The 23,142-nt window shown below is 42.1% G+C and overlaps 1 protein-coding gene across 12 annotated transcripts in view; it reads right to left on the bottom strand.

Annotated features, from left to right (window-relative positions):
* dock4b (dedicator of cytokinesis 4b) overlaps nucleotides 1–23,142 on the bottom strand; it is a 140,712-nt gene that overhangs the window by 89,057 nt on the left and 28,513 nt on the right. For all 12 annotated transcript variants that reach the window (XM_074626366.1, XM_074626367.1, XM_074626376.1 and 9 more), the window contains exons 2-7: nucleotides 14,287–14,370; nucleotides 10,780–10,820; nucleotides 8,830–8,885; nucleotides 8,650–8,746; nucleotides 7,925–8,073; nucleotides 5,072–5,156 (exon numbers count right to left, since the gene is read on the bottom strand). In XM_074626366.1, coding sequence (XP_074482467.1) covers nucleotides 5,072–5,156; nucleotides 7,925–8,073; nucleotides 8,650–8,746; nucleotides 8,830–8,885; nucleotides 10,780–10,820; nucleotides 14,287–14,370 — 512 coding nt within the window. The remainder of the gene's footprint in view (nucleotides 1–5,071; nucleotides 5,157–7,924; nucleotides 8,074–8,649; nucleotides 8,747–8,829; nucleotides 8,886–10,779; nucleotides 10,821–14,286; nucleotides 14,371–23,142) is intronic.

The raw sequence follows: 23,142 nt of genomic DNA, 5'->3' as shown, positions 1-23,142 counted from the left end.
CTAATTTATGCTGTGGGATTTTATTACGGGGTTATTTTCAGTGTGTCATTTAAGCTGCAGTGTGTGGTTATATGGCAGCTTCAGCATGACTATACAGATACAGATACAGAGAGCTTTATTTATCCCCGAAGGGCAATTCAGTTTCTGCAGTCCACCGAAACATATACACACATTCATGCTGCACAATCATCATTGACAGAGGGAACACAGTAGGTGGCATATGGGTAGGTGCAGAACAATAAAAGTACAAGATTAAAAATTAAAAATCTTCGCAATAAAAACAATGAATACAAGAATAAAAACGAGACGAGATAAGAGAATAACGGAATAAATAAATAATTAGACACAAAGGATGGACGTGACAGCCCCGGCAGCCCGGCTGGCAACATAAAATGATGTGGGGAAAACAAAGAGAGGACCAGAGAGATGTAGCTGAACAGAAAGACCATGACCATGTGTGTGCTTTCCCAACCGTCTCATTATTGCTCACTCTTCCTAAACAAGCAGCACCGAGCGGAGAGACTGACGAACTACGGGGAGAGAAGGGGGTCAAACTGAGGTGGCGGAGAAACTTCCACGTCCCTCCGTCAGAGCTGCCTTTCATCACTCACTTCTACATCACTATATTTAAGCCTCTTTTCATCCCTTCTTTTAAGCTTGTGTGAGGGAGACCTGTGTGACACAAGCAGGAAGCAAAGAGATGTGAGCGGAGCCTTTAAGCCCGTCTCACTTTAGCGATAACTGAAGCCACAGAGGGAAATTTTACTACCACATGTCCGGGGCCAGGCCCGAGCCATCCATCACTGCTGTCTGATCTGCCACCGTTAATGAATTCATCGCTCTGGGATCTAAATTCTGGTCTGCTCACGCTCACGCTGCGTACCGGACTCACACTCCAGGGACGGAAAATGGGGAAGTTTGAAGCCGTCTTGCCTTTGCTCTACAGACAGCTTTAGCAATTGAGCAGACTTAGCGTGAGACTGGGGAGCCAATTATAAAAGGTTTCCTCTCACTTTAAAGCTACTACCAAATAAAATGCTTCAAAGGGTGTCAAGTCAAATAAGTCGACTAAAAAAATCAGGATTCAATCTCCACTGACAAACTTGAATTTCCCCAAGGGGATGAGTAAAGTGTCTTCTATCTATCTTCCTACCATAGAGGGGACAAAGTATCACTAGAATATGTCCTTTAAGTGCTGACCCTCAGGCGATGTACTGCTTTGACCAAGCCTTTCAATTGACCGTTTTTAAAGTTACCAACACTGAAAAAATTCTAATATGTACCTGCTAACCATTTGGTTTATGGATCTTGTTGGCAGTACTACACAGCATGGTAGACTGAATTCAGAGGGGAAAAGTCATTGCCTATTTATACATACAGCAGACATGGAGCAACATTGGCGTTCATTCAGTCTTGTTTTTGTCCACCTGACAAATGTAAGTCAACTATTTACCCTCATTTGAGCTCTGATCTGTCTCCTCCAACTCCTGAGGGAAGAATCTGGCTCTTTAGATGCTAAATGCACCACTAGGTTCACTTGACAGCTAGTCACTAACATGTCATTGGGTACAGTGGGTTTACTGAATCACAATTTTTTTTGCTGAAAACAGCTGACTACTACGGCTTGAAACAAGGTCGATGTGAGCGGTGACGGTGAACCAAAGTATGTAGAGCTGAGGGAAACTAACAGATGGGTGAATAATCACTGTGGGTTTGTCACAATAAGTCATGCCTTTCACAATACACATAAACATTTGATGTATTGTTTAAGGTGCTAAATGCGAGAGTTGGAGCATTTCTATTGCCTCCGCACGGCTATCAACACGGCGACGGCGAGCCGGCGGCTCGCAGCTAACAGTGCTAACAGCGCTAAGCTCACGCAGCTGGCCCAGCTATGTAAACGAAGCACGGAGAAGCTCAGAATACAACACACACAGAGGGAGAGTGACTTCATTCTCTGCTCAGGTAGACATTACTCCTCTATATTTTTACATAGACAATAGTTGTTTGCTGCTAAATTAACGCTCTGGATATCATATAGAGCACCTTTAATATAAACAAATATTGATTATTGCAGATCTAAATATTACCACAATTTATTGCAAAAAACATTTTTAAATGGCCACAAATCTTGGCACAGGTCTACTGGAAAAGTCGCTGCAAACTCATTTTGGGCTTTAATATTTAAAAAAAAACTTAATGAGATAAATAAATGAATAAATAAATAATCAAACTTGTCATATATAGTCACGCCATTTATGATTACTCTCTTAGTCAATGCACTGAATGTCTTTCCTTTATCCTTCTCATTATCCTCTTTATTTCTCAATGGGCAGATATCCCATAATTCCCACAGTAACACCCCACTGCCATTTCACCACACACACACTGGCATACATACACACACCAGGTAATCCCCGTCTCAATTTAATTAAGCCCCACCACAGCCGCACAGCACAAGACGGAAACAAAGAAGCTGCTCTCATAAACAAAGATCTCACTGAAAACTATTGACGTAATTCGGGCTCGATGTCACGGTGTTTTGTGTCTGGCTGTTCGCGAGCGTGTGTTGTTTTTGTGTGTGAACGCCGGTCCCTTTATCTTGTCTCGGTATAGGGGAATTGCAGTCATTTGCTCATTTTGTACGCCGTTTAATGGAGGTGCATTAAGCTTTCATCCTGCTATGCTTGCTTTTGTTTTGACTAACAAAAAAAAGAAACAGATGGATTAAGAGCCTCAATTACCCCTGCAAAGGGAAAGCCGTCACAGTGTGTGTGTGTGTGTGTGTGTGTGTGTGTGTGTGTGTGTGTGTGTGTGTGTGTGTGTGTGATACAATTCTCCATGCACTGTATCAGGGCAGAGAAGTGGTTGCCACAGTAACAGCGGTTGGGGCTTGGAGAAAATGGGAAGGGGAAGCAGGGAGCAAACAAGGAAGGAGAGAATGAGCGAGAGAGGTATGGAGACGAATGGAGGATGGAGAGATTCAGACATTCAGCTATACTTTACATTTCTCCATGCAACACTGAAGCCCATTGAGTGGCCAACACTGACACTGAGTTTGTTGTGTATTAATACTGTGGAAAGTATCTAAAATCACCAAAGCTCAGAGCGTCTTTTGAGCACCATTGGATAGTTTCAAAATGGTATCAGAAACATTCTTTTCAATCTTTCAGTCCAAACTTTTAAATCAACATGAAGTCCTCAAAGTGCTGAGAAAAACGGAGGGAGATTGCGCGATACGATCGAAAGCTCCAGCAAAGCGGTGAGATTGTTTTGCCAACCGCTGTTCCCAAGGTCAAGAATGAACTGTCAATCTCAACTTTTAAGCCAACATGAATGAGAAGTGCTCAGTGGAAGTAGAAATTTGAACGTCTACAATTCCTTGACAACTACAGGCAAACTTAACCTGCTGAGGAAACCGTGTGATGCAGTTGAAAGCTCCAGAACAGATACTGAATGCACACTGTAGTGAGATTGTTTCTTATTCAATCCTTCACAATAGCCAGATGACACCAGTGTTAACGCTGTCACGATGACTACTTTTGTTGGACGATATATATCGTCCCCGAAATACTTGCGATAAACAATATTATTTTCATTTTAAGACCATTTTATACCACTGATATAATGATAATATAATAGCATAATAATGCAAGTACACCCTTTAATTCTTAATATTCAGACACTGAAATTGGAATGTGTAAAACTACACAACCAAAACAATAAATAAAATGGACTCTCAGGCTCTGTTAACAAAAATGTGCACTGTCCGAGTCCCTTAATGGGAGGGAAAACCATGCTGTTTATTCTGGCAACATGTTGGTTAAAATGTTGGTGACATTCTTATGTAAACAGTCACGCATGTAAACACAACGGGCAATATTGAGGTCAGCAAAAATGGTCGAGGTCGTGTCCGAGATTTTTATATTTTTCTGAAGCCCAAAATTGTGAAGTCGATCCCCACCTTAACCACAGTTAAAGGTGTGCTTAGGTGGAGATGTGATGTGAAGAACTTTAAAGACTGATTCTCACATCACCTTAGAGGTTAGCCAGATCAGACAAAGCACTGAACGGACAGACTGGTAAAAACATCCTTCAGCTGTCTGATGCAGTCAGTTGAAGGATGTGTTGTAAAAAGCAGTTTGCTTGACGCAAGTAGCAGCTATAAGTCTGTGAATGATAAACAAAATAATAATACAGCTGCAAAGAAAATATGCAGTACGGCACATCCAATCATCCATGATCTAGACACACTTATCCTGTGCTTGGATTTGCTTGGGGCTGTAGCCTCTATCCTACATTATCTATCATTTATATTTTAGATATATTTGGGTAAAATTAATGGTAACCAGCTTGTTGAAACATGACCAAGCTTACATATAAATTGTAAAGGCTAATTGTTTTCCAGGCATTGAATTAAAATAAACTGAATATGAAAAAGGCAAATCAGGTGATGCTATAAACGCAGGTTTATAAAAACAGGTTTATAGCATCAGTCCACTCTGATGCCATGGACCAAGCCTGTAACACCACTGTCCACTATGCAGTACAAGTGATGCTATGTATCCTCATACAGCGGTTTGTGTGATATCTTACGTAGTTTTTCTTCATTTTTCGTATGTTTTCCTACGAATGTCCAGCAACATGTGACACACGTGTCAATTTGCTCTCCAGTCTTTTCAAAATAAACTTCAAATTAAGTTAAAATAACTCCGGAAGTGGCAGAAATCCAGTGTTTTGTGACCCGCCTGTCCATCCCGACCTCCTCCCTAGACTGCGTGTGTCTCTCTTTATACTTCCTGGTTCACAATTCCGTGGATTACATATGAATTGATTTTATGGGATATATACAAATTACAGTGCATTACTTTTTGTAGGTACAACTACAAACGGTGTAACCTAGCCTGCGTGATGAGCTGGATTTAGCATCTTATACAAGGACACTTCAGAAGAGCAGATACTTATATATACTTTTAATCACCTGCACTTCGCCACCCTGCTCCCTTAATGAGGTGTTAGTTTGAGAACGAAGCAGTTCAATATTGCGTGGAGGGTTTGGGAGACCACTCACCAGTCTGTAAAGCTCTGTGACGCTGATTTCATCGGGGTCCACCATGCTGAACTCTCGTCTGGGGACCAGGTCCAAGCAGAGTTGTCTGTAACACAAAGATTCACGCAGTGAGGAAGTGAATTACATCACATGCAATGATAAGTCTGTGACGGGCAAAACAGACAAGGTTGACTTAATTGAGCATCGACAACAAAGTGAACGAACGCACACCGGTGCTGTCAGATCAGTCGTTGAAATAAACTTGACAGATCGTCCTATCCTAAGGAACAGATGAAAGAAAGGTGTCCTCTCCTTTTAGCACCCTGCTACGCCCGCTGTCCTCTTTATCCTTCTTCCTCAAACGTCTCCCCTCCGTCCTATAACCCTCTCTCCTTCATGGTTTCCACAAACAGCTCTACCTCTCCCTTTCTTCTTCTTATCCTCCTCTAGGCCGGCCCTTTCAGTGGACCAAAACGGCACGCTAGAGAGTGTCTCCTTGTCAGCAATAAAAGAGACAGGCCTGATCAACCATACAACAGCCCACAGCGAGGGACTGTCCACCCATCTCCTCACTAAGGAGGTGTGTGTGTGTGCGTGTATGTGTGTTTGAGGAGTGCCCACAGCTAGGGGATGAAGGAGAGTGAAGGGTAAGGACAGATATAAAAGAGAATGACAGAAGTTGGTAAATTTATTATTTCCCCCCCATGGCATGGAGAGGAAAGAGAGAGGGAGGATGGAGAGAGAGACTTGATTGAGTGAGGAGTGCGCCTGCAGGGATGGTAGGTGACAACAAAAGACAGAGGAGCAGAGGGAGAAAAGAGAGGGAGAGTCTGAGAAAGAAGGAAGAGAGCTGCAGAAAGCTCTAGCTTGGAAAACAGAATAAACAAGTGATTGAATCAGAAATTCTGTGTTATTACAATTTCCTATTTTTCCGAAAATATGTGAAGAAATGTAAGATTCATTTTCCAAAATGATGTTTGCTTCAAGTGTTTGGTAACTGTTAAATGAGCCAACTTGTTATTAGACCACACTGGGCTGTTTCTCATTAACTACAAATATGCTTTCTATTATTGATAACCACTTCCCAACTTTAGTTGAAGTTTTTACATGAAATGAACTGCCTTCCTGGCTACAAATAATAAAAAAAGAATATTCAGGGTCTTTAAACTCTCTGCAGGTCATCCCTCACAGTGAACATAAAGTTGTACAAGATATACAGGGTCATAATGTGGTTATGCAGATGTGAGCAGGGGCTGGGGATGATTCATCAGTGGAGCATTCAAAGAGAAACTCAGACACTCAAGATTTGAGTATGAATAGTATACAAGAGTTATGTTAGAAAATCACACATGTAGCCGTTTTTGATCACAGTTACAGGTACGAAGGAGCCACAAGAACGAGCAGTGCACCGATCCGATACACCAGATCCAATATCGGCCATGACATGACTGATCCACGTTAACTATAAGGCATTTTCGGACCAAAGGGACTTTTTCATAGCTCAAAGAACTTTGTTCTAAGAACCCCTGTTTATATTCTGTCTGCATCGTAAGAACTAGAAATGATCGTATAGTTCTTAGAACGCCATTTTTGAGGGACTTTTTTAGCTCCTATTTCAGAGAAGGTACTCGCCCAGCACAAGAGGAACCATGAGTGACGCCAGTGATGTAAGTGTACGTTGATTGTTCAAACACGTGAGCCAATGCAGCAGCAGCAACCACCGATTTTAAAAACCCGTTAGCCGTGTAAACAACAGACTACACAAAATACAGACAACAGCTCGTGACAAAATAAATGGAAGAAAACACGGACAAATGGGCCGACAGTGAAGTCCAGAAGTTAACTGAGCCAAATAACAAGTGAGAGCCGCTGCTCAGCGAGCTAAACTAGTAGCACAAAGCCCACCCACTGAGCCGAAAAACGATATCCATTTCGAAGTGAAATCACAACAGGTACTTTTGTGATGGCTTTTTTGCTTGAGTTTATATAATTGTGACATGTAACAGAATTGTTTATTGTATTCTTATATTACTAAAAAAAGCTAAAAGAGTTTGTGAATCATAGCAAACTAGCTACTCGCCGATCTCCCGGCTGGAGATATGTGCCAGCAGTGCCAGCCGGTTAACATCACTTCAGCGTTCCTATTGGCGGTGCGAATGCAAACAGAAAAAGCCCTTGAAGGTATATAGTTCTCGGGGCGCTCCCCAGTGGGCAATTCCTCTCAGGAAGTCCCCAGAACTGTTTGGTCCGAAACGTGTTTTCTCTCTTTGTCAATGTCTGTATAAAATTCAGTGTTTCATCCCAGATAGGGACGTTTTTGGTTCAAGGAACTACGACATTAGAATTAAATGTTTGGTCCCTGGTTTCTCCAGTCTCACAGGTAAAGTTTCCTGAGTTTTACTCTAATGGTTAGTAAGGTTCCTGCTGTGGATACGGGCGCATGGAAGATAAACAAAAAGCCAATATAAATGATGCGAAAAGGATGAGATGCATTTGGTAGTGCCTTGCATTTAAAACTGCAGTTCAGCAACTAACTTTCAAATCCTTGATGTTTCTATTGAATGCACCGAAAAGCAAAATGATTCTGCTTCACAACTGCAGTACCTTTTAATAAAAAGTTTTACAAAAAATAAGGCTGACTGAATGTTCCCTGTGATGGATTGCTGCTCTCAAGCGAGCCTCTAGTCACCGGCATTTTATTTTCATACAATACTATAAAGTTGATGTAATGCGATGGCTGAGCAGAGGGCAAAAAAAAATCGATCTTAAAGCTAGCAGTAAAGTTTAACTGATGAATGATTAATGTCCGAAAACATAGAAAAACAGACATAAAAACACAGATATGGCCCTTTTGAGATGGTGGAATAAACTCACTCGTTGCCCCAGTCCAATCTCGCCGTGATGTGCTGCTTGACGTCCCTCATGCGGTCATGGGTGAGGTGGCCCACCAGCACCTGCCTCCTCAGGTCCAGGATTTCATTCATCACGTGCCAAAGTCGATGGAACAAATCCCCTTCATTCTTCTGCAGAAAATAGGAAACAGTGGGGAGGGACGGAGAAGGAAAGAATGAGCCAAGGAGCACAGTGAGTCAGTCACAGGGCGGTGATTGAATGGGAAATCGACAAGAAGGATGACAGACAGACAGACAGACAGAGGGAGAGGCGCAGATGAGGAAATATAGAGTCGCATCGAGCCAAACAAAAAACATAAGTGAAAACGAAGTGACAGAACACACATTAGAGAGCCAAATCGACATGGAGAGGAACAGGGCGACCCACAGAGAGAGGCAGACAGAGGGACTTAAAATGGATTTGTGCAAATTAGCTCCAGTGTCCTGCTGCTTTTTGCCGCAAATTTATGCACTTTGATCTGCAAGTATTCATCAGCTCAATTTAATCAGCACCCCAGATAGCTTAATAGGGCACAAACACAATCAATCCAACTAATGAATGTGTATGAAAAAGCCTTGACTGTTTGCGCCTTTTGAATTACCCAGGGCCAAATAAACTCCCTTCAGGAGAAAGCTAAAAAGGCAGCTTCACTTAGGCCGTGGTGAGATTTAAATCGATGCAAACTGTGTGTGCGTGTGGATTCTTACCACATAGAGTTGTTTCCACATGGCACCCCAGTCTCGCAACGTCGACGTCATCTCTGTGATGACAGAGTCCTCGACGGGGATGACCGTCTCAAATTGCCTGCAAACACACACACAAAGTTCAAACCTATACGACGCCACACAGAAGCGAGAGAAAAGAGAAAATAACACGGCACTACTTACCCTTTATTCTTGACGTGGGCGTTCTTCAAGTGGATGTAGCTGGATGGGAAGATCCCCTTTGAGCAGAAGATAAACAGGTTAATGAGAAGTCCTTCTAACGCTCAGCAAGTCACTCTGTCAGCAACGAGGCACATAATCAATACGGTGCGTTACAAGTGTTTGTGGGTTAAAAGAAGGGAAGCGAAGGGAGAGAGGAGCAGACGAAGAGATAAAAGCAAAGGAGCGTTGGGATTTAGGAGACAAAAAAAAAGATGAAAAGTGTGTTTGTGTGTGTGTGTGTGTGCACTGTTTGACGCTAATAAACTGCAAGTTGCTCCCTATTGACTCGGGGAGATCAAAGCAGAACCTACGTTTAAGTATCTGGGGATAAATGCAACACACACACACACAGAGACTCTGAAGACAACACTTGGTTTATGTTATCACATGTTCTCCTGCACAAGAGCTTTTAAAAGCCAAACCGCATCCGTTACTGTCAGTTTGGTTTAATTGGTTGGTCTTGGGCAAGGATAAGGCTTTCATTATCAAACTACAGATAAGACGTTTTGCATTTTCTACTACTTTTATCAACAAATAGTTGGACAGTTGAAAAAGTCCATCTATTTGTGATAAAAATAGAATGTGAGCATAAACTTTAGCTCTTCAAATTGTGCTAACTATATACAGCACCCACAGTATTATATAAAACCAGAATTAATTAAAAGAAAAGAATTAAGAAATTATTTAAAAACAGTGTATATAATTTATTTAAAAGAACTTTAAGTCTTTTGTGAAAAACGATATTATCAAAGAAGATGCTTTTGTGAGTTCAGCTTCCATTAGACTTCTGCTCAGGTTGAAGTTGGATAGAGCTCTGCAGGAAATTACGTTATGTCACTTTACTCCATGTTAGGCCTACTAATAGACCTTTTTCATTGTAGTCATGTTGAATTGTTTTAACACAAGTGTAGTAGTGTAAAAACTAACAATGGTTTCATTTAACTGTCCCAATGCATTAGACTGTTATCAGGCCATTAAATGTGCGTTATCAGTGGTTATAAGGCTCACAGATACACCCAATAGTAGGTTTTGTCATCTATTCACATAGTCGATCACCGAAAGAAGGAATAAAAGAGGGTTTTCACCCAGGAGACTGGGCTTTGCATCCCATGTGAAACCAACAAAGTGTAGTTATCTTTATGTTGTTCGCAAGTGTTAAGTTTCACTTTTGAAACTTAGTTATTTTAAGCCAAAACAGGATGTATTTCCCTAAACTTAACTACGTGGTTTTGTTGCCTAAACCTAAAGAAGCTGTTTTGTTTGTGTTTCGTGCAGTTTGATGTGTTAGAATGTGTTGGTTTTGCTTTCACTTTTACAATGTAGTAGGTGTAGTAGGCCCCTAATGACCCACATATTTGGTGCTTATAGCAACCGATAACGCCTATTTAATGGCCAGATAACCGTCGAATCGGTTGCCCAATAAGCCAAGTTAGTGCCAGTGGAAGGCAGCCATTATTCCATTTCCTGCTCTGGCATGTCATGATATGTCATAAAAAAGGGTCTGAAGTGGTCCCGCTCTAACAGGTGCAACATGCACATGCCCACACAGTTCTGCTTTAATCAGGCAAAAACAACTGTGTGGATGGATGGACCATAGGTGTGTAGGGCCTTTAACACTTAATGGATACAGAGACAGACAGCAGCTAACAACATGCAGCTTATGTTACCAACATGCTGAACACTTTAACCGCACAAGAGTAAGTGCAGCTGCTGAAATCTGCCAATGAGAGGTGTCATCTCAGCTGGTGAAATTGTTAGTTGCGGCTAAAAATGATGGGGGACGCTTGGCTCTTGACACGGCATTCGATAAAAAAAGACTTCATGACAGAGAGCATCGGGGTTGAACGAAGGTACAAATGAGTTATAAGCAACCTAAAGAGGAGTAAAACACACTCGAAAAAGTTGGCTCACCTTGACATTTGGATTCTTCAGGATGAATCCTCGGTACCAGCCTGCAGAGACAAAGCACCATTATAATTTACAGCATGTCACTATGAATAATATAGCTTATAATCTATATATCTGGCTGAGTGTACAGGGTAATGATCCAATCCTTCTGACAGCTGTATGTACAAACTAAATTCATAACAAGCCCACCAGACATTTATTTTTATTCCAATTCAGTGTCATGTGAAAGGGGGACTGAGACATCTCACTGCCAACTGAATAACTTTCCACTGCCAATGAAAAAACACATTTTACACCATTTTTCATATGTCATACAGGCACTCAAGAGCGTTGCGGTACAAGTTGCTTTGTGTCTGCAGTGACCACAGGCTAATGCACAGCAGAGTGAAGGGAGGAAACCAGTGATACAAACCAACTGAAACCCTGTAAACGTCGCCACGGCTTGTCCTAGCAGGTGTGAGAAAAAGCAGCGAGAGAAAAGAGGTGAAAAATCTGCGGCTTGCATACGCTCGCACTCTTCTCACACCATTAGACACTCCAATCTGAGCTCAAGCCAAATTAGTACGTGCTTGATGCTTCTGCAAATCCCAGTACTGATAGAAACAATCTAATACGTTTATATCGGAGGCTTTGAGCTGATGCTCTTCTACAAACTGACGATTTAAGCTCGTCCCACTGTTACAGTCATTGTAAGTCCCTCCAGATAAGAGCATTAGCTAAATAGCTCAAATGTAAATGCATTAGATTATTCTAATCACTGTTGGGTTTTGCCAGAGCATCTGTGACTTAGGTAGGTAGTGTTTCCTCGCTGATTTGTTTCAGGCGTGCATAGTCGGAATCGCATTGAGTAATTCGTCTGGGTCTGCTGCGCTGTGGAACACATGCTCAGTATTTCCTAGATGAGTCACTTTTTCAGTAGCAGAGGTCAAGTACTGTGACAGATTTCTCAAGCGTTATAGGTCAGTGAAGGATAGCAGCACGTCTGGAAGCGATAAGCAGGATGTGATAGTTGATCCGTTTTTTCAATCAGTGATTCCAATAAAGATTGAAGTAGCTTTGAAGGAGTTTTAAACATCTGATGCTGGCTGCAAAAAACACCTTAAGGTAAGATTTTCCCCTAAAGTCCATGTTAAGGTTACCTTAAAATAAAATTGGTTGCATAAATCACCCTTAAGTCTTCTCCTTAAGGTTTCCTTAAAATGTTCACTTATGTATTTAAGGTTTTCTCCTTATCTTGGTCTTATAGTTAAGGAATCCTGGTGCTTTCAAATTGGGTCGTGTTTATGGTGTTGACAAGAAGAATCCATATGAACGCCCCCCTCTTGTTGTATTCACAACCTCGTAAGTGGAAAGTTCCTGAAAGCTCAGAGTTCACGAGTTGTGACGTGTTTGTTGACGTGGTCAGAAATGGCGGAGGCCATGGAAGTTCATTTTTCGGAGCATAGTAAGTTATTAATTGAAACTTAAGTCGTTTATTGTTTTTCTTTGTAACTTTATAATAGGTCTGAGGAAAATGTTGATATTCCCAAAGGCCTCGTCTTTTTCCTCTGTCATTATGCCTTTGCATTTACTGCATTATGTTACCCACTTGAGAGATAGCTTGATTGTTAGCCTCTGTGGCTTCTAGACGCCGACAGTAACGTTAATATTGCCGTTGCTTAGCAGCGGTGTGCTCACGACTTAACCACTTGAACACCAGACATATCGTGTACACGACTTCTCATGTTGTAAACACGAGCTCACGAGTTTCATATGAAGGCACCATCCCTTAAAGTTAGTTAAACCGTTGCACAAAAGACAAAAAGCTTAAGGTACCTCCGACTCCATCTTAACCGCAACATGCCCGACCGGGAGAACCCAACGGATACGCTTAATGATGAGCAACTGATTTTACACCATAGATTTGACCGGCAGTCAATTTATGATATGTCCAACCGTCTAGAGTTGGATCACTCTACTTTCCGTAGCCTTCTGTAGCCGTTTTGTGCAACCGGCCCCTGATCTTTAGTAAATTTATTGTCATAATAACAAGTAAGTTATCTGCTACAATAGTCTGACTACACATACACACCTCCCACCAACCTGAACAAGTTGTAACACCTGAACGCCACACTGATTGAGAATGTGAAAAACCTAGTTAACAAGCGAGCAAAGAAGTCAAAATAGATAACTAAAAGTCATAAATAATGTCTGAAATAGTTGGCTAAAAGTAATGGATAAACAGTGGAAACATCTCCTGCCACTAGTAGCATAAATGTTACCAAAGCAGACCTAAACATTGACAATTGATTTGTTTAAAAAATATTACTGTACCAATATCCAGTTTTATGTAAGTTTATCTAACATCCACTTTATAATAATTTGGAATGAACCCATTTTGAACATGAAACATTAGGTGGTGTCTGTCTATGAAGGGTTACTTGAACTCATCTGATAGGGCTGTGGGGGTAACTCAGATAAAACAAGTTGCATCACACTTTAACTATAATACACTCAGCCAAATGTATTCACTGCTGTCAGGAACTTAACAAAAGTTAAGACAAAAACCATTGACTGAGGCGGTGCCTGCCTTTACAGACAGGAGCCACATGTCAGCAAAGACACTCTCCCATGATAAGCTCCTGTGTTTTGAAGTGTCAACAGTATCTCAACATGAGGCAGACCCATTAGTCTGTCTCCTCTGCTGTCAGCGGCCCCGTCTCTCAGCCTCCTCGCCGCTGGCAGCATTTTGATTTTTGTTCCTCCCTTCTGGGCCAAGCGTTCCGCTGGCTGTGCTATTGTCTACTTCCTCTGGGCCTTTTACCGCAATATCACAACCCTCTGGCTGGCTGCACGACTGACTGCTCCACTAGCTCGCTGGCTGACTCTCTCGGAGCGAGTGTGTGTCTCCCAACAGGAAGTGAGACGGAGTGTGTCAACAGCTCCGGAAGAGGGAGGCGTGCACGGCTGCTTATTTGTGTTAAGGTGTGCAGAATAGTGTGGCTTTGCTGTGGTTAGATGATTTCAATATTATCCTGGAAATTAAAAAAGGCCTGAGGACAGAGAAAGAGAATACAGAGCAATAGAAGGAGACGAAAATCCTATTACAGAAAGCAAAAGAGAGAGTGTGGACGAGAAAGCAAGTAGAGGAGAAAAACAGACTCAGCGTGGGCAGGATGGCGGGAAAAGCAGCCAGTCCGTTGTGCAGGAAACTGTAGCAAATATGAATTTCTACAGGCATTTATCACAGATACGGTGATGCTCATTTTGTGCGCATGCTGCACCATGATATCCCTCAAAAATATATAAAAGAAGTGTGATATCTGCCAGCTTTCACATGGATTCACTTGATCTGTATATGTAATAAAAAGAGGATGTGTTTCCTAATATTTTGTAAGTGTGTAAGTGCTGTGTTCGCTTCACTACTCCTGCAAGAGCGATGTACTATTCTGTGTAATTTCTAATTTTTGTTTCTCAGAGATAGCAGCTAATTTGAAAGTGATATACCCGCAGTACGTGTGAACACCGTACCTTCACATTTCTCCAGGATCTGCACCGTGTCTCCGATCTCCAGCGGCAGGCCATGCTGGACAGTCCCTCGGAAACTGGCCAGCACTACAAGAAAAAAGAGGCACAAAAACACCCACGTGAGTTATTTTGACATTTGAGCGTAGTTATGCAGAGTTAAGAAAAAAGGTCCTGTGTCATAAGCAGAGTGATACAAAACAAAAAAATCCTTCTGGAAAATCAGAACACAGAGGGAGGAGGTGCAATCAATAATCTGAGTAGGTGAAATCAAAGCTTATATAAATAATGAAATATCTCTGTATTTCTGCACAAACTCAAAATAGTAACGCACAAAAACATAAATACATTCTGCGTCATATATATTTTTTTTAATTCAAAAACTACCATTTCCAACAATGAAAAGAAAAAGACATTAACTTTTGGAAGGTCTGTAAGGACTGTTACAGCAATCTGAACATGAACACTCTGAACACCGCCCCCTCAGTCCTGAACACGCGGGGGTCATAAATCTTTTTTTTTTGCGTGATGCAGCGATAACAGGAGCAGCCTGTTTCTGATTCACCTTGGACTGTTTGCTGTAGTGATTCTTTCCCTACTGAGAGACAAGCAAGCAGACACGCACAGGTGGTGAAATAACATCTCTGCCATGTTCTACAGACCTGAAACGACCCCTTACTGAAACTACTGTTTATATGATGACAGCTTTGAGAGTGGACACAGAAGAGCAAAGGAACGGTGTTATCCTCCTGCAGGGGTCAAATATAGGGAGATTTTACACGTCTTCTATTTTCAAAATCAAATCAAAATAGATGGAGAGCGTGCTTTTTTAACCCTTTTGTGCCCAAAGACTATATTTAGTTTGGTCAAAAGTCTTGAAATTTGGCACAGACATATTTTGGGTAAGTATCTAACAGTACAACTTTGAATTTTTTGAGATCATCTGAAAAATCATACTTTGATTAAAAGTCAGTATTTTTTGAAAAATGAGGAACATTGTGTTCATTAAATGTTTTCCGTGATTATTTTTACACTGCACATGTGTCAACTTGTTATGAGTTCATACCAAATACTTGATTGTGCTCCTTGTAGTTTCTGAGATACAGACATGTTCTTATCATAATGCAGAAACAGTAGTTCCATGTGCCCAAAGACTAGATATAGTATGATAAGAAAAACTAAATTTTCAGCATAACGGTTTGACCGATTTTGAAAATGTCTCCACATCTGTGCATAGGCAAGCCCAGAGAAAAATTTCAGTTGCGTGCACAAATAGGCTAAAAAGTCTGAAAAATGAATCTCCGGTGACGTGATCAGGGTTATCTCAGATTGGGCTTGAAGACTACATCGTGTTTAACAGAAAGCTTTTGTTACAAACTGTGGGCGTGAGGTTGCAAGACATGGCTATATAACCAGGCGTGGAAGATCTGATAAAGGGAGTTAATAGAGTTGCATTGTGGGAAGTGTATGATCCAGGGGTTTTTGAAGCTTTACCCACAGTAGGAACTATAAGACACGGTATCTCTCAGCCTCTGCAACACCAATTATTTCCCTAATCGGTCCCTTGTGAGACCCCCAACTTCATGGAAGTGCAATACCTAAAATCACTGAGTATCCCTTTAAGAGAAGTAAAGAGGCAGAGAGAGAAATTATGCCTCCATTATGTAACAGATGGAGGTGTAGAAAATGTCCAAATTTAACATCAAGCAGAGCGAGCACAGAGAGATCTGAAACACTGTTATGAAATGGAGAAAAAATCTTAATCAAATAAGTTTGCTGTTACTGATGATATAATGAACATACTGTGTAAGATTTGAGCATCTTTTCGAGACAATATTGAAGCAAAGCCTGAAATATAAAGGAGAATAAGTAAGGACTAGCTCCTTACTTCCACAGAGAGATGCTGATGGTCCATTAGCAGTGAACGCTACTTTGCGCTGTGAGAGTGTAATAGCCTTCAGAAGTGAGTGTCAGTTGACAGCTCTTCAACCGGCTCTTTACAACAGAGCCGTGTCCCGCTGACTCGCTCGCTGCAGCCTCTCACACACTCATACACAGATATATATATTAACCCGCTCACTTAAACCTGCATGTACACACGTATATATGTCAACCGCTGCACACAGATGTTCATACAGATAGAGAGGCGCTGACAGATCCATTCCACACACACACAAACTCCTTACAGCAAATTCACACAAGCAGCCTATTCAAGCAGCAATGTATGCGAGCACACACAGACATGCATTCACACATGGACACACACACACACGCAGAGGAAAAAGACAGCTTTACAGGGATTTGGGAGTGGAAACGTATAACAAGAGTCCCTGCCATGCAGAACTGAGCGGGATCCCGCTGCTACAGCTAAAGTGTTCAGAGAGAATTTCATTTCTTCTGCCTTCCGGGGCTCGTCCAGTGTACCTGAACGCACCGTCCAAACAGCACTGACTGAATTTTCTCCCCCGCAAGAATGTTTAATCCAGCCCAATTTAAAGACACAGTGAGTTGCACCAGGAGATCTAGAGTACAAACATCGTGGGTAAAGGTGATATAGGGGGGCGCTGCACGTGAGGACACACTCATTTAACGTTCAGTGAATCCAAGAAGTCACATGGATCTGTTTGAAATGGCTTTCTAATGGATAAATCTTACTTATTTTAGTTTTTTTATTCCAAGAATTTATCAGTATTTATTTTGAAAATAGAAAACTGGCAAAAGAGTTGGGGTGAAAGTCAGTTTACACTGAAGCATCTTCTAAAAATGTGGCTACTTTTTTATGAAAAATGCCAAAAGCAAAAACTTTATAGACTAAGATGCAATCAAAGAGAAATATCAGCAGCAAATCAGAAATTGACTGCCAGAGGTGTTTAGGTTTTTATTTTTTAGTTTTTTTTCTGGCAGCCCACTACCCAAGAGAGGAGTCAGCTGAATTACCCATCCACCCACTCTCTCATGTTGACATTGAGATCAAGTCTGCTGATGAAATCAAACAGCAGCTAGACACTCTGTGCTGTCTGTAACTCCATGTGTGTGTGTGTGCATGTGTGTGTGTTCTGCATCTTATGCCGAAGCTTCGCCAGCTCCTTGTTATCCCTCGAGCTGCAGAAACGCTATCTTTACACGGGATTTGTCACAAGTGCACATCTGACTTTGTAATTCATTCAAAGGCCGACCGCTTGCGTGCACACACGTGCAGAAAAAAACCCAAAACTTGCCTACTTTTTGTAATTCATTCAAAGCCCGATCACTCGCGCACACACATGCACACACAGAGGCAATCACGGCAAACACACTTACACTCACAAAGTGTGCCCGACGCATGAATTATCCAAGTGACTTTCCCAGCTGCAGTCAACTAAATTATTCACTTTCAAGTCGCCTTTTTTTTTCTCTGCCGTGAAATGAAAGCTTCCTGCCCGTCAATCCGCGAGCCAGCTGCTGTCTGTCCGTCTGTCTGTCTCTAACGGCCTGTCATCCGTCTGCCTCAGACTGTCAACTGTCTGGGCTGGCTAACCGCCAAATGATGCAGTGAGAAGACCGGAAAGGTGCTTGCTTACACTTGAAGGAATTGATTTGTTGTTTGTGTTCCATTTGCTGAGGATGCGGCATGTGTACTATTATGTCGGAAAAAAAGAGAACAGGGAGTACAAATAACGAGGAGAAAGATGCCATTCATGGCTGTTCGACCACACGGTTCAAAAACACGCATAGCGGGGGGGGGAATCTTATATAAACGGACCAATGCACACACAAACATAGCACGTTTAAGTGGATGCCGCTGGTGCATGAATATCCAATTGCATAAATTGAACAAAGTCAGACCCGCTGATGCTCAGTTAAAACATGAACACATGCAAACATTGCCTTTCTACTGAACCCGTTAGACACAGTTTCCAGATGGCCTCAAATGACCAGCATTCCAGCCACCAAAAGGCAAACTCTGATGCTTTCTGACACACCCAAACACACACAGTCTGATTCTATGCGACATCGGTCCACTGGGTCATGGCAAGGGAGCTGCTATTCTTGACCAGACTATCGTCCCCAAACTAGAAATTACACAAAGACGGCAATCTGGAAGAGCAAACAAACAGAGACACAACAACAGAGGACAGACAGAGGCAGGGAAAAAAACTATTGTCAATCTTCTCAAGAGAAAACAAGAGAGGTGAGGGAATCGAAACTGACAAATGCACCAACAGAGAGGCAGAGAGCAAATATATAAAGTCTAAAATTAAATTCAGAGGGTCTGTGGTGGAGAGCTGGTGGTTTAAAACTGATGCAGTGTGTCACACTGGGTCTTCATGGGGCTGACGTGGCAGCACCCATCTCCGTCAACACTTGAGGACGTCCCTTTGGGATTCTGAGCTCGTGTGAAGGTCATTAAGAGAGAAACAGCATGGTGAAAAGGTCAACATTATATTCACTAACAATAGTGATGCAAAAATCATTCTTTATCAAATATCAGTGGGCAACCTCCGGTTCTGAGAAGTGAAGCCAATGCAGAAGTGCCTTAAACGTGCATTCTTTCTAACAGCCAGCAGGGGGCGACTCCTCTGGTTGCAAAAAGAAGTCTGATTGTATAGAAGTCTGTGAGAAAATGAGCCTACTTCTCACTTGATTTATTACCTCAGTAAACATTGTAAACATGAGTTTATGGTCTCAATCGCTAGTTTCGACAGCATGGTGTTCATTTAGTAAATTATGGTCACCATAGAGTAGGGTATGCTTTATGCTGCTCAGTAACTGGAGGTGCATTATGCCGATGCCTGTGTTGGTGTTCTCTTTCTATTTGTTTGGCTGTTCTGTTTGGGTCGACCGTATTGTTAAACTGGTCTAATTACAGGTCTGACTATTTAAGGTTGCTTTTGGGTTGGGTCTCCTTTTTGCGAAAATTAATTCATGCACATTGGGTTTCCACAGGTCCCTTTAAAGCTGCAGAGAAAATATGATGAAGTTATTTGTATATAACTGTTACTATATCCTGACAGTAGTGAATCTGTGAAAAAAAGTCATGTTCCTAAAACATATTTTAATGTACTGTTTTGTTGTAAAATGATAAAGTTTGTGACCCAGCCGAGTGAAATATTGCACATGCCATTCGGAGCTCTAGGAGGAGGCAGAGGAACATGCATTTTTCACAGATTATCTGTCTCATGCGCTACTGTCAGGATATAGTGACAGTTTTATAAAAAATAACTTTGCTCAAAGTTCCCGACTGCAGCTTTAAGGTCTGAAAAAGTCACCTTGGGCTTTTGGGAACTTCAGTTGAGCATCTTTAATTTTGGGCAATATAGATGAAATGATTAATAATTAAAAATGATTGATAGCTTCATCAATAATGAAAATAATCATTACTTACAGCCCTAACTTGCATATCTGATCAAACAAAATTGCACTGGAAGCAAATCATCCATTCATTAAACGACAGCGGCTGTGTCCACATGGGACCTTGAAGTCAGAGGTTGCATTTGGATCTCTTTAATGCGCTTTCACCTCGCCTTAATCCATCAGGACTTTATGCGTGTTGGTAGTCTGCGAGTGAATTCTGCTGAGTAAATCGAGATCCCTAGAAAGCCTACAGGCTCGGATTAGGCTTGCATGTGTTTCAGGCTGCCACTTGGAGTCAAGGCCTGTCAAACCACGTTATATTTGGTTTGCTCAACGCTCCGCCTAAGCTCCTTTAGAAGAACAAACACTGCCACAGGCCCCGCGTAAGAGGAACACCACTGCTCCTCCTTCAAAAAAAGCAACGACTGAACGAGGCAGGTATACTGCCAGTTATCAAAGCATGATATTATGTTGCTGCTAGACTCAATTTTACAGAGATTTCACCATAAAAGTAAGGAAAAACATTAAAGACGCTACTGATTTCTGTCTGAGCCCACGGCTTTTACCAGCTTTTTTGCACTAAATCACATTAATGTGCTTTTTAACCTCATTAGCCTGACCCTTTCTTCTCTCCCGACTGATCTGACAATGATTCATGTGCATAATCCCCTCCCACGTGTTAATTATACAGCATTTATATCATTAATATGCTAATTTCACAACACGTCAACTGGTGGTGCTCCACTGGCCTCCATTGCTGCCAAAAAGTAAAGCATCATGAATATCTAATTTGTGCGTGGGAATCTACGTGTGAGCGTTATGAAACATGATAACACACATTTGTAAGATAACAGCTTATTAATGAGTTTATTACGAAGAAGGGGAGGAAGAGTGATATCCAGAATGGGGAAGCAATGCTTGTTTTCATCCTGTTTCTTACAAATTTACAAGGTGAACTTTAAAAAAGCAACCTAACACACAGAACTGAAAGTTAACTACACCAGTAAACCTCTTCACTTCCTCACGCTGCATGTTCTGCATGTCCAAAAAGCATAGCGCTGTCAGAGAGTGCGTTTGCCAAACCAAAAGCGCCTTTTATTCCAGCAATGTGACTGAGACATTCCTACTCGGACCAAAACTAGCTCAGCTATGTTTTGTCTTCGCCAACTGGATGCACGCTGTGTTCCAAACCAAAGGCTTCTGGCATTTATCTTTCTATGCGGTGAGGTAAAAAAGGGGCTAAAATGCCTCCACGTCATGTCTAAATACTGTCCCACTGCCTCATGGATCCAAGGCAGCGAGTCTGTGAGTGTGGTTAACAACACACAAGGACTTACTCAGGGAGCGTGTGCAGCAAGAGAAACCACAAAGACGTGTTTATGCATATATGAGGCACACTTGCAAGCGCAAATACACACAATATCACATGAGTGTGACAGAGCAGGAGGAGAGGTATCTGACAGCTTTAGTGCGAGCTGGAGACAGATTAAGTCGGCGCGTGTGCACTCGTGTGCATCCGCAAAAAAAGGTGATTTCTTTGCTTGGAATGCTGGGAAATGGCATCGTGCATTTTAAAGCAGGGGGAAGCAACAGGGGTCGGCAGCGGGAGGAGAGAGCAGGCAGACGGCGGCTGGAAGTAGCGGCGCTGAGAGAAGGCCTTGAACAGAACTCAACTTGGCAGTTGGTGCACACGGGGAGAGAGAAGACAAAAAACACACATGTGCAGACATAAAAGTGCGATGATAGGCGGCGCAGACAAAAGCCAGGCCGACGGAATCACCCAGGAGGAACGGCTTTCATTTCGCTTCTCTCTCCCGTCGCCGGCCGCCAAGGTTCCTCTCGCTGCCTTTGTGTGTGTGGAGATAGCAACCTAACCGCCATCACTGGCAACAATATAACCCTTCGCCCCAAATCACGCTGCTGGAGCAGAAGCTCTCAAAGCAGCAGAGTTGTGTGAGGAATGTTATTACTTTCTTTGAAATGGCTGCATCACAAAAAAGTGCAGCTCCAGGGCTCAGTATCATTTCAGCATTGCCTCAAGTGTCACGTTTTATTCAACAGTATCTGATGCATGAAAGACCTCAGAAATAAATACAAGCTGTGCACGGTGAGTTTTCAATTTACACTTTCTAAATAAAGTGTATTTAACATGGGAAAACACTTTTTTTTCCTCCATTAGCTTTTTCATTAGCGTGATTACCCGCTAATGTGACACCAGCTTTTGCCCCCAATCATATAAAGAGCAGGAAAACAGAGAGCAACAAAAGCAACATTCAATCTGTCCTACTGGCCTCAGCAGGAGAAATCATAAACGACTCAGATTAAATAGAAATATAGGTCAGTGCACTAAACCTCACCTCATTCCCAGGCATTAATCTGACTGTATGTGTGTGTGTGTGTGTGTGTGTGTGTGTGTTCATAGCAAGCTAAATGCATGCATTAGATAGCCCACTGATGCCAAAGTTGAGATGAGATGATGATTTATAATCCTCTTGGGAGGTTTTATCTCACCTGTTCTGCATCAATTTGTCATGTGTATCAAGCAGTGAGTACCAGTGTTACAGTGGTTTGTACACTAAAACAGACTCCGGGCCATCTTTATCCCAATCCTCCCTCTCTAATCCCGTATCGCTTTCCTGTGGTTCATCTCTTTTATACCTTGGGGATAGCTACAGTAGTCGCAGCCAACGAGGCGCATGAGGGGCACTTCCTGTGACTGGGCTGAATGGCATTCCTGCCAAAAACAAACCAGCCCGGATTTCACTGGGAAGCGATCTGACGCCAGCTCTCCCAGGAGGACAAGAGGAAGCCTGTTGAGGTTCCACCGTGAATTCGACTCCAGTGTTTTTTACGTCTGTAAACAATAAACACATTCCAACGTGCGCCGAACGAGTCAAGTGTGAAGGAAGATTCATCATCTTCATCAGGTATGTTGCACATTTAACTGCTGCATTAATTGAGGGAAGTGCAGCAAATTATAAACACACATTGACATATTATATAGTTGATATGGCTAATGTGTCAGCATTATGCTGCACTATGTTCACCAGCTAGTTACTAACGTTGTCTGTCTGCTGTTTGGTGCTATCAGATAGCGTACAGTGGGTTTATCAGAGCTTTTTTTTGCTGAAAACTGCTGCCTGGAAATTAGGTTGATGAGAGCAGTGAGAGCCAGTGAACAAAAAACCCTAAAGTTGCTGGCGGTAAAATCAAGACAATGAGCTGAAAGACGCTAAAACGCTCCGTGGCGCTGAGGGGAGCTGCAGAGTTGAACAGCTGAGCAACATTATTAGATTTGAAGGTAAAAACTGAAATGTCAGTAATACCCTTACAGTAAATTACACAGGAAAAGTGTGGTTGCATACAACTCAGGCATGTACGTTAGGTCATAGTTGAACCAGGAAGTTGGTCAGCAAACTGCGATGGGTGTTAACAACAGACGGTTTCGGTTGCGATTTCACATTACGCCTTAGTTGTATCTTTAAAATAGCTTTGACTAACCTGGGCAGCTTATACTAATACAACGGT

This window comes from Sebastes fasciatus, chromosome 23 (genome assembly GCF_043250625.1).
Source record: "Sebastes fasciatus isolate fSebFas1 chromosome 23, fSebFas1.pri, whole genome shotgun sequence".
NCBI classification, from domain to species: domain Eukaryota; kingdom Metazoa; phylum Chordata; class Actinopteri; order Perciformes; family Sebastidae; genus Sebastes; species Sebastes fasciatus.
Note: the sequence above shows the minus strand (reverse complement) of the source record. Positions and strands in the feature narration are given on the sequence as shown.